This window comes from Saccoglossus kowalevskii, chromosome 12 (assembly GCF_978046115.1).
Source record: "Saccoglossus kowalevskii chromosome 12, keSacKowa6.1, whole genome shotgun sequence".
NCBI classification, from domain to species: Eukaryota; Metazoa; Hemichordata; class Enteropneusta; family Harrimaniidae; genus Saccoglossus; species Saccoglossus kowalevskii.
Genome location: NC_140652.1, coordinates 26,800,489 through 26,812,998, shown reverse-complemented (window position 1 = coordinate 26,812,998; position 12,510 = coordinate 26,800,489). Strand labels below are relative to the sequence as shown.

General features: G+C 34.2%; 1 protein-coding gene across 2 annotated transcripts; it reads left to right on the top strand.

Annotated features, from left to right (window-relative positions):
* Positions 1 to 3,706: 3,706 nt before the first annotated feature.
* On the top strand, positions 3,707 to 10,982 carry LOC102808077 (uncharacterized). 2 transcript variants are annotated; one of them, XM_085506210.1, is made up of 9 exons: positions 3,707 to 3,796; positions 8,345 to 8,525; positions 8,719 to 8,843; positions 9,131 to 9,256; positions 9,625 to 9,728; positions 9,932 to 10,004; positions 10,247 to 10,308; positions 10,500 to 10,553; positions 10,772 to 10,982. In XM_085506210.1, the coding sequence occupies exons 2-9, from the start codon at positions 8,362 to 8,364 to the stop codon at positions 10,862 to 10,864; spliced, it is 801 nt and encodes a 266-aa protein (XP_085362336.1). In that variant the 5' UTR covers positions 3,707 to 3,796; positions 8,345 to 8,361; the 3' UTR covers positions 10,865 to 10,982. The 2 variants fall into 2 exon arrangements, with proteins under 2 accessions (XP_085362336.1, XP_085362337.1); XM_085506211.1 differs by lacking the exon at positions 3,707 to 3,796 and adding an exon at positions 6,682 to 6,751.
* The last annotated feature ends 1,528 nt before the right edge of the window (positions 10,983 to 12,510 follow it).

Here is a 12,510-nt window from a genome sequence, read left to right as displayed (position 1 = left end):
TTCATTACAAAATGTTGCTCATCCTCAATTATATTTTGGCTGCACATTCGTTTATCCAGCGGCTCATTATAATTATGTCTGCTTTCCTCAATTTTAAGATCATAGTTGCTTGTCCTGAATTTTGCAATTAACCTTCTAAGATCATGGTTCTGCACATTAATTAAGTAATTTTCAATTTTCAAATCTTGTTTAAAAAGTCTGTATGTTCTTAGTTTATTTGTACTCAAGGCTTGTTTTCTATTATCATTATGCATATCAAAAACCCATTGGTTCTCAAATGATTTGTTTCACTTGAGCTCACAATGTTAACAATATCAATATCTTGCAAGAGGGTTTCTACACTTGTAAACCAATTACGTTCATATTTACTATGTAGGCTTCTCTTAGTAATGTGTTATCAGAGTTTGTTATCCGGTTGAAGTACTTAAGTCGTTGTTTCTTGATAAAACAGTCAATGGGGTACCTTCCTAGCTCACCATAAACCGCCATTTTTGGTGTGAATTTGGAGAGACCAAGAGTGGACCGACAAAATGAAAGATAGACATCCTCAATTGCCGATTTTGTTGTGCTTTTCATCACCCCAAACATCACTGCAATATACAATACATGTATACAATAATGGGTCTTATCAGTTTGTCAAATAGAGATAGTTGGAGGGTATGTTTAGTGTGTTGTTATTACCGAGTTTGCACTTCAATGCAAGGAGAGCTCTCATCCCAATATTTTTTTAAATTATACATATAGATACATATAGATATCTATTTTTAAATTATAGATACCTAATGTACCTATTTCTATTGCTATGTATTTGAGATTTTATTATTATTACCATTAGTTTTTCTTCCTACCTATATTTTTGTGTACTTGCCTTTAATATTTTTTTTTTGATTATTTTTTTTCTTATCAGTAATTTTAATAAGTGTACATGTATTATATATTATTTTTCTCTAGTTTTATAATTTTGTAAGTTTAGTTTTATAATTGTAGTTTTTTAGTGGTCTTACTGCTGTACTTTCTGAAGTCAGTGTTGTGTCGATAAACATATGATACCTCCTCATGTTTGCTATTAGCACTTGGGTGGGATGTCTGCCGAACTTGGTCAGTATTGAACTCGGCCAGGTTATGTGTTAATGCGTTGGTAAATGGGTGTTAACAAAGTGCTGCGGCTGATCTGCACTGGCTCGGAAGATGAATTCTGATTGGCTAAAAAAACAAAAAAACTTGTGGCGTTGAATGCACGTTCATTGTCAGTATTGTTATGCAAATTCAAACTAGCTAATCATTTACAACCTTCCGAGCCAGTGCAGATTAGCCCAAGTGCTGTTGATTTCTGACAAAGTACAGACTGCCCAGTCTTAATTCGGTAAAAAACAAGAGTTGGCTGAGCCATTTCGACGCTGGGAGTTCAGATTGCATGAACATTACTGTCTGATTAATATATCAGAAATACAAAGGAAAATGCCCAACAAGTTGAATATAGCTAATACAAGGACAAGTCACAAATATTTTTCTTATTTGCATGGGCAATGAGTTTTTTTTTTTTGAAGGGTGTGTTGTCCACATTCTGAGGGAGAATGTCAATTCAAGGTTAAATGTTACTGGTATATAATATTCACATGTTCAGGGCAGGGGGCTGTTCTACAGTTTAATTATCAAATTTAGGTCAACGTCATTGTGGTTTGTCAGTTGTGCACTTCTTTATTAAACTTTTCTCCAGTTTAAGAGGCCAGGTGAGGTAACCTTAGGACAGTGACTGGTGGAGTAAGGTGGCAAAAGTTTTACGAATTTTAATGATATCAGGTTTCATTTATTTATTATAGAGTGACAAAACAATTTAGTTGCTAGTATAAGTATTTATTTCATATAAATACATAAAAATTAGTACAAAACATTAATACATAATTACTCCAAAATGGCTAATTATTGCATTAATTAGATATTTAATGTATATTAGAAAAATAAAAAAAATTTAGTAAACAAAACATGTGATAATTAAAGTCTAATATTTGCTTCACCAAGTACTGTTTTCGTTATACAAGCCACGATGTGAAATTTGGACCAAATATGTCACATGCATGTCTTGGCCATGTGTACTGTTCGCAATTTGGATGAAAAAAGTTTCGAACATAAATTACAATTTGATTACGACTAATAAAGATGCATGTTATTCATCAACAAACATTGACGGTGAAAGGGGAAACATTAATGTTTTCAAGTCAGCTCTTCGATGGTGTGTCACTGCATTCAAACATCGGTAGCAATTGGGGGTCCATGTACATATCACACAGTCTAGGCTATAAGTATACAAGTGCTGGCCGTGCTTATTTTACGTGTCGATATCCGGCCAGCGGACCCTGTCAACAGAAAACAAGCAGAAAAAAAAGCGTCCAAATAAACTTTGAAAAGTAATAATCAATTGGCAGCACAAGAGAGGGCTGCGAAACCTCAGCTAAGCCCAGCAGTCACGGGATGGGGGATTGCGACGTCTACTGTATACGTGAACTACACGATACGAATCTTCCGAAATGACATAGTATTGATTAGAATAAAACTTAGCACGTAGGTTATGTGCGAATATAGACAATTTTGTCTGTCCATTTCGAAGTTTATAAATACCAGAATTTTCACAGTATGAACGTCATTGAACAACTAGCATAATACCTTGACCGATGACAAATAACACTGTTAATAAGTAACAGCTAACCAAAGATTGCCCCAAACGAAATGAATGTAACAGAGTAATTGATGCCTGTAGATTGTATTTATACTCAGCGACATTTGATGCTGCACTTTTCATGACCCTAATTTTATTGTGTACGTAACAATGATACAATCTTTTATGGCTTGGTCACATCTAGCATGGGGTATGTATCACACTATGTATTGTGGGTACAAGGGCGATTAATTCGTATTGTAATGGTATTGAATTTATGGTAATTAGATTGGCAAGATATGGCTGCTCCAGTGCTTGAGTTAATTTAAATAATTTATGAAATTATGCAAAACCTTTGATTAGGGGTACTACACATGGGTAGTGTGACGGCGATTTTGATCTCATTTCTGGCTGACTACTATTCGGTTAGGTAAGAGCATTGAACCTTTGTCTATCAGTATAAACCTGAACCAGTCTTCCAGTGAGTATTTGAACTCGGATTCTATTAAAACTCTGAGGAAGGCTACAATATCGGGCTCTTGTCCAAAGTTGGTATGGACGATGGGGCTACCGTAAGTTTTCATTTCGACTATATTCTACCGGGGATTCTGTCGCCTTTTACCATGTATTCTACAAAGCTTTTTTTAGCGGAGTTGCATCATAACTGTGAAATAATAACGATTGTATTTTTGAACAAAATAGTCACATTGATGGAATGTCTGAATGAGTATCTGAAACAAGTTCAAATGTACAGATGCGATGAATATTTCAATGAATGGTCGAATATGTAAAGGAAATATTCGACTATCAGTGTGAAATGTAGAATAGTTCATGTGTAAAAATTGCATCAGTGTAAAACTAGATTGTTTTTTTTATTGTTTGTCTCACTGTAATGTTAGCCAATGATATATATGATCCAATCCGTTTTGCCACTCATACATGTTAATACGTGCCTAATTGTGTGCAGAGTAGCCCCATACATGGCTTCTACCGCATTAGTATTCATGGCCCTCTGTAGTCTGATTTCGCGAAATATACCTATAGACGAAGGGTCACATTAACCGGGTCACTCAATGACGGATTGACCTCCAAGTTGTATTTTAACAGTACATTATATCAGAGAGACTAACACATTCGATGCAGGTGAGTGTAATGTTCGCTCGTCAATTTGCTAATGTTCCAAAACGTAGAGGTTAAATAGGTTCGTCGGCTATGTTCCCTTTCCCATGAAAGAAAAAACACGCGTGTGCCTTCATGGTGCCAATGGGAGTATGAACTTGTGCCAAATGGGGTCGCAAGTTAGTTTGATATAGGAATATTTGGACAGCTATTTAGAAGCGTGATGATAGCATAGTATATGAGTGGAAATATAGTACTGTATTGTGTGCTATTGATGATGATGTAAATTTATCGACACTCTAAAGTTGCGGGACATTCCAGTCATTTCTTCCGTGTTTTTTTTTTTGCTTTACGTACATGGTTGTGACGTCATTTCCGTGTCTATAAGCAAATATACAGTAAAAACTGAACCAGGGACCCGAGCTTAAAATTCAGTACGCTCAGTAAATATGGGGCATTCACACAGTACATTAAACCTATCGGTTTACAGTATTGCTATTTATACGTGGGATAGCAAATCTAAAATTTAAATTGACTCTAAAATTAGTGTCATATAACATCCGCCAGTCAGAATTACCGCCGGGTCATTTATGTTTAGAATTTATCATTTACTAATACAGTCCAACGACCAAAGGATCAATAACAAAAATAATATAGTAATTTAATTTGAAATTATAAAACAGTGCATTCCCTGTACAATGTGTACACTCGCCAGGGATGAAAGGTGAGCAGATTAAGTTGGTATTATGTAACAGGAAGTTATTAGATTATATTTCCAAGTATTTAGTTAAATGCCCAGCCAGCATTTTAGCATTTTTATAATCCCAGAACTAGAGAGTAATAACATACTTTTGCAGAGATACCTCGGTATATACCCCTGCCTTCCGCAAATTTCAACAGCCACATTAAATATGGGCTCATACATTCAGGTTGAAATAGAGGTCGTTTAATATGTTAAAATCATTTCCAAAAGTGCTGTTTCTATGGCAGCTGGATTCGCATCTCAACCAAATAAAATAAAATGATTCTCGAGTCGGTATCGAAGGCAAACTTCAAACATTCTTGATTTTTGAATGAAAAACAATTCCTTAAACTTCCGTTGCCATGGCTCCAGTGTCCACATATCTACCAGCATTTAATGAATTTGCTCGTGCATCAAAGGTAACCTCTATGGAACATTTCCATGTCATTACTGCAATGAGAACAAATTTTCTCCGCAAATATTATAACTTTTTGACCTATATGGAAATATTTCTAAAATGTTTATGACAACCAGAATCTCTCTACTGACTTGTATTGTTTCGTCTTTGTATCAACTGCAATCGCTCTTGAACATTGTATTCACTCAAATAACATACGACATACAGCCATAGTCATTCATACAAACGTATTTTACATGCCAAAAATCACACAAAAAAACGACTGAAAAAATGTACAAAATAATCGAAAAGAACAAATAAAAAGAACTGAAAAAAAAACTTAAACATAAACACTAGTCACATAGTCGATAATATAGGTGATAATAATGAAAAATATTGCTACAAGCAACACTGTTTGGCTTCTGTCAACATGGTATTGAACCCGATTTGTTTTGCCCTTTGTTTTCATTTAGTATAGCCCAGTCACTTTCGATGTTCATCAAAATTGTCGTTTTATTGTTGGAAAACCGCAGACCTCACATTATCATATTGTTTTTAATTGGCCAGCCAAGGCTTCCACATACAAGAAATATTCATACTATCTCTATTTATTTTATTTTATAATATTTTAACTGAATTCTTTAATTTGTGCAGTATTTCGATGTATTTCATTGGATTTTTACTTTCACTATGAACAAGCATACTAAAACTCCTAGATGTGTTACATGGTAATTTAAAACACTCAATTACAGATGTAATTAATTCATATATTAACAGGTAGACCAGTGACAATTGTAGAGAAAGGGGGGGAAGAGTGAAGACATGGCATACATTTTAGAATTTATTTTTGAAGCATAACAATACAACGACTAGGTTGCGTGTCGCGTTTGCTCCCAATTAAAATTAAAATATTGTCAGCAATAATTAATAAATTATGTCCAGCGTACCTTTTATTTTCGACATCATATTCTATTTATTGTAGACTGAGGTCGTAATTTACTAATGGAAATATATGGTGTTATCTTTGTCCAATGTCTTCAATACAGAATTGGTTGCATGTTCCTATTTCTATCAGTGCCAGAGATATTGCAGATATGCACAATGATGAGGTCACAAGACCAATCCACCCCGAGTCACCAGATTTATTATCAGCTACTATTTGTCTTAAAAAACACAAACTTTGAGTTTGTGTGGCAACTCCCTATTTTAATGTCGTACGTATACAGAATACTATTCCATGATCTGATGCATTTCTGTGTCACACAATATCACATAATGTAGTCATTACAATCAACAATTTCTTCAGAACGAGTGTATTTCGTTTAAAGAAACTTACGATTTGGGTAGTCGTTCTTAGTTTTTATACAATAACAAATAAGTAAATGACATGAAAAACTAAATTCAAATCGGAAATAGCCAATTTCATTTTTTCACAAAAACAACGATGCAAGCTAAACTACGTGTCTTGGGGTCAGTATCACAGGGTAGAATGGGCTAGTAGAGAAATGTTGCCAAATGTAGAATAGTTCATGTGTCAAAATTGCATCAGTGTAAAACTAGATTTTTTTTTTATTGTTTGTCACACTGTAATGTTAGTCAATGATATATATGATCCAATCAGTTTTGCCACTCATACATGTTAATACGTGCCTAATTGTGTGCAGAGTAGCCCCATACATGGCTTCTACTGCATTAGTATTCATGGCACACTGTTGTCTGATTTCGCGAAATATACCTATAGACGAAGGGTCACATTAACCGGGTCACTCAATGACAGATTGACCTCCAAGTTGTATTTTGCCAGTACATTATATCAGAGAGACTAACACATTCGGTGCAGGTGAGTGTAATGTTCGCTCGTCAATTTGCTAATGTTCCAAAACGTAGAGGTAGAATAGGTTCGTCGGCTATGTTCCCTTTCCCATGAAAGAAAAACACGCGTGTGCCTTCATGGTGCCAATGGGAGTATGAACTTGTGCCCAATGGGGTCGTAAGTTAGTTTGATATGGAATATTTGGACAGCTATTTAGAAGCGTGATAGTATATGAGTACTGTATAGTACTGTATAGTACTGTATTGTCTGCTATTGATGATGATGTAAATTTATCGATAAAACGCCACAGCTAAAATCAAATAGAGTTGTCACGGTCTGTTTGATTTTGACATGATGCTTTGTTGCTGAATAAATAGTGCTAACAACGATTGACCTGGTCGATTGCATTCTGCTAGTCGAAACACTAACAAGTGTGAAAGCTGGTCTGGTTAGCACAACAAGTCGTGTCGCGGATTGGGATAATATTGTCCGAATTATTACGACCTGCGATAGAAAACGCACATTATTTGATCATAGCAGTGTGTCAACGTCAAAGTAGTGCTTTTGTAAGTATTTTATAGTCTGAGTTAAGAAAGCATACAAGTATCTAATGTTTAAGTTTTTATTTTGTATTGCCCCGCGACAAAAATGTGGCATTTTCCCGTCATTAATAGAATAATAGGCCAAAATTTTGAGAAACTCATTCAGCAGGAATGTTGGTAATTCAGACAATAGCTCACTTTTCAGGTGTATATAGGCATAGAAAAAGAGATTTTCAATAACATGGCTATTCAAGTTGAGTCGTCGTCTTCTTGAAATATAAAATCACTCAAGAGTAAATAAAAGGAATTTTTCGAATTGTTTTTTTCAGTTGTTCAGTTGTACCTGGGATGTAATGGATTTAATGAATCAGAATTCATGATGACACAATCGAGATAGATTCTAAGTTTTTAGATTTCGGGAACACAACTGTGGTATAGATATGCAGCACTATAATTCCTACACCACGTGTAATTGGTACCTTATTGTTATTGAGTTTCTGACCTTCAATTGGTTGGTATGGTTCAGTCCAATTTCAAACGTCACGGTAGAAATTCAGTTTACAATTGAAACCTGGTCATGTATGATCGGATGCTGTTCAGTTATTTTTGAAGAGGTTTATTTAGAACCGTGGAATTGTATTTCCATTTAAAACAATCAACAAAACTTATATTATTAACTTAGTCATTTACTTTGGGCTTTAACATTTAAAAGTACTGATATGTAATATGTAATAAGTCAACATTACTAAGAGGTTTAAAATGACTAGCAATGTCACCCGAGTTGGAGCTGACATGACGAACCACACAAGATGGTGATATAATACACAGTGTGTGTTTCATGTAAACAGTTTGCATCCGAATATTAAATGTCGCCACTTTCGTTCGGCGAGCATGACTAATAATAACATAAAGTACCTTATCATCAGAGTGCTTAGAAATGGGTCACAATTTCGTTATGATTTTTACAATCCGAGTTTTCTGATATTCGATATATGTCACTAATAAAACTAATAAAACATTGTGTTGAATAATGGAGGAAGATATTGGTTGATTTACGTTTCTGAATTTTGTTTTGCAGCTCAGCAGTTGATAAAAATGGCATCTAGTAAGAGGAAATTGGCTTTAATCACCGGTTCAACATCAAAAAATGGTATTGGTTATGCAATCGCTAAAACGTTAGCAAGAGATGGATACGACATTATTCTACATGGAAGACGAGATGAGGATGAAATAACTTCTCTCAGAAAAGACATAGAAAAGTAATATTCTCTCACACATTTTTGTTATTGCTATAAGCAGTCATATTTAATAACTATGAAGATATGCTCCTCATTATGGGTTTTTTTCTTTATTTTTGTGGTTTGTGGTCATAAAAATCACGATTACAAATATATATTACCTTTGCTTGCTCTTGAAATAGTATCAATGATTTCACATATTGCGATGTTTCAGTGAGTTTGAAGTGAACGTTTTTTACCTAAAAGCTGACTTAATGATTCGTGCAGAGATTGAACAACTTTGCAAAAGTGTTGAAGAAATTCATCCAGGGGGTGTCGATGTTCTAGTAAACAATGCAGGTAAGGAACTAAGCAGGTGAGCAATAACGGGGATAACCGCAAAAATGACGCTGTAATTTTGATTTATACATGAACAATCTAATGTATTACTTAAATGCTGATATCATTGTCATATACATGATTGACTTAAATTTGCGGGGCTGCTCCATCTAAACATATGTGTCATGCAGAATAATATATGATGATATTATTGATTGAACCTGAAACACCACAACCACATAGATAACTCATGTGACTTATACAATGACGCTATGAAAATGCATTTTTTGTTTTTATTTAATTGTCAGGGTGGGGAGGGACAGCAGCGACTATAGAGCAATACCCTGTTGCAAATTGGGATGATGTGATCAAAGTCAATTTAACAGCACCATTTGATCTGATACGCCTGTCTATTGGGGAGATGAAAAAAAGAGGTATGTAAATTGCAATTGTTGTTTAAATCGTATGTCTCATGCTTGTGAAACTTGCACTATAACGTAATTAAACAACATGTTAGCACTACTGCTATCAGATTACTGGGTTTGGTCTTGTGGCCACATTTCTGTTTTCTTCCTTTTTCATAGGTCTCATCATCTAGGTTACAATCATTTATAATATGCACTACACTTCTGAGATCATTTTATTTGTGTTACAATGTTACAATACAATATCAACGCAATCTGATTTGTTACTGTTATTTTGATGTAGGCTATACGGTTACAACAACTCTGACACATAAAAAGTAAAATAAATTAAGTAAATAATTACAAATAATTGAGGAATCATATATGTGTTTATGCAGGTTGGGGCCGTATCATCAATATCTCCTCAATATTCGGTAAGAAAACTATCACGCTCTATCCGGCATACGTCTGTTCAAAGCATGGTCTCAATGGATTAACAAAGGTATAACAAAATAAACAAATGCATTATATGTTTTCAATATAACATATAAAATAAATCTTAGGTTCATATTGTTTTGTTATCATAAATACAATATAATAAACAAACTGGAGTTTATTGAACTAATGTGCTAATTATGTTATTCATGTTGTATTTTATATACATTATTGTGAAATACAACTGGGGTTGACACATTTATTTTCCAGACAGTTGCAAATGATACATTTGGCACTGGTGTGACATGTAACGCAATATGCCCAGCTGTTGTCGAAACTCAACGTGAGTCTATGTTTTACTAATAGTTTAGTTGGTAATGGAGCTGAATGTGTAGAATAAAATGGATCAATGATATTCAAAATATGGTTGTGAATGTATAACGAGCCACAGAAGTTGGCCACATGCCACTTTAGCTCTAAGATATAATCATGGTATAGATGTTTCTTTTAGAGCAGTGTAGTGGAGAATAAGTAAGTTGAGCGAATCATGAGGTAATTTGGCTAACATGTATGATTATGTTTTAGTTGCTATTGCAGAATTCGGACAATTGGCAGAAACAACGGGTCTCACGTACGAGACAGTAACAGTAAGATAATTTATGTTAAAACAAATACAATATGGCAGTATAAATATTTTGAATTGCGTTGTCGAGCGTACAACAAGAATGTCATTTCCAATATAATGGATAGCTGTTAATAAGTTCAATATCGCAATCGCATTTGTTTACTTATAAAAAATGATATGCTACATGTCTTAATTTGAACATTTCCTTTACAGAAACAATTCTTAGAGAAAACTAATCCAAATGGGCAGTTCATAAAATCAGAACAGGTAACCACTAATTTTAGAATATTGTGTGACGTATTTGAAAATTTCTGTGAAAAATAACATTGTCTTTCATGCAGTACTATGCCATGAATACTAATACTAAGAGGTGATATTCTCATCATATAGATTAAGTTCGCCATGATATGCCATGTGTTTATAAGATATGTTTCATATGTGCGGCATTCCGCAATGCGTAACATTGTCTGTGCATCTTATTTTAGATTGCCGAACTTGCGGCTTTCCTGTGCTCTCCCTGTGCGGATCAAATGACTGGTGCCATTATTCCAATTGATGGGGGTAGCTGGGCGACATAGCTATTTAGCATTTGTATATATTAGCATTTGTATATATTAAGCTTCTGGAAGTAATTTTTGACAAACTTGTCGTATATCAACGTTGTCATCAGTCAATGAATAAACTGAATGTAAATAACCACGAAGTGTTTTCAATTCTTCCTCCACTGCACTAATTTGAAAAACAACATCGGGTGTTTGTTCGACTCATTGGACAAGTTTTTCAGCTGTTCTTCTAACTCTCTTTCTCTTCTGGTCCCATATTCTACATCTTTTTTCCAAGATATCAATTGCAAATTGAAATTCTGTCCAAAATACTCCCTGTTATTGGTGGATTCATAAGTCATACAAATCTGCATTCCAGAGACACGTGTGAAAGCAGTTTTTTAGTGCCCCCTTTGTTCAGAACAACACTATTTATTTTTCTAACTGTTTTCATATCCCGGTTATATGCAGAAATTAACTGTGCTCCAGCATTCAACATCATAGGAACCAATTCATCACCTTTCTTAGAATTATTTCTTCCTGTGATGGATTTTGAACTGTTGTTTCCAATACCTAGAGAGACAACAGGCATCTGTTTGTCTCAGTATTGACTGATCTTTGATTGAACATAGTCCAGCTATTTCTCTTTGAATTCCCCCTACAAACCCATACTAAGTAGCTGTCTTGAAATAGATTCTACATTTCCAAAAGCCAAATGTTTAGCAAGCACAACTAGATGTGAAAGAATAGCGTAGCTACGTGTTCCACAAATAGGGTATGAACCTAGACATAGATTATAAAATAGGTATTAGATGAATACATCTTAATTGGGGTTAAAATTAATGTTTTTTCATGTTGTATATTCATGAAAAATTAATTGTTAAAATTGACTTTTAAAAAAACCTTGCTTGTCCTCCAGCGAATAAATGAAGACTAATTTCAATAGTAATATTTAAAATATTAGATTAACCCAGTTGTGACGATTTCTTTCAGTGAGATGACAATAATAATAAAAAAATGTTTAAACAAAAGATAGATATGGTAGGCTGATTTTTTCACTGCAAAACAAAATGGAAAAAAATGCCACAGCTGGACCATTCTATTAAAATACCTGTCACTAATTATTAGTATTAGATTACTTTAGTGCAATGACCATTAATTACCATAAATGTATATACAAATATAAATTATATGTATGGGTTCTAACAAAATTTGTAAAAAAATAACATCACGTGACATGAATGAAAGGAATTATCAGGGAGGTGATCAGCTAAAAAAATGTTAATATCATAAATATTTAAATAGTAATAAGCCTGCAGATTTTTTAAATAAAAACTTACCAAAACATCTTCGCCAGCTGTTAGATTACTTATCTGAGTGCCAACATCATTCTTTAGCACATGATTTGGATTAAAACAAAGCATTTTTCTTGCTGTTCTGTGTCACTTCCTTGCTTTAACGTTTGTAAACATCTACATTTTTTCGATCTATAATTATAGACATTGTTTCTGTGAACTTTATCTGTGTGGTCGTCGGCGCTATACTCGTGACCGGTATCGCAATTAACTCAACTTTCTATAAAACTACGATGTCTACATGCGGTGTCTACATGTCACTAACGGCTAATAAACTAACCTAATAATCAAAGAAAGCTTAGAAAGAACTCCCATGTGCTGAGAGTA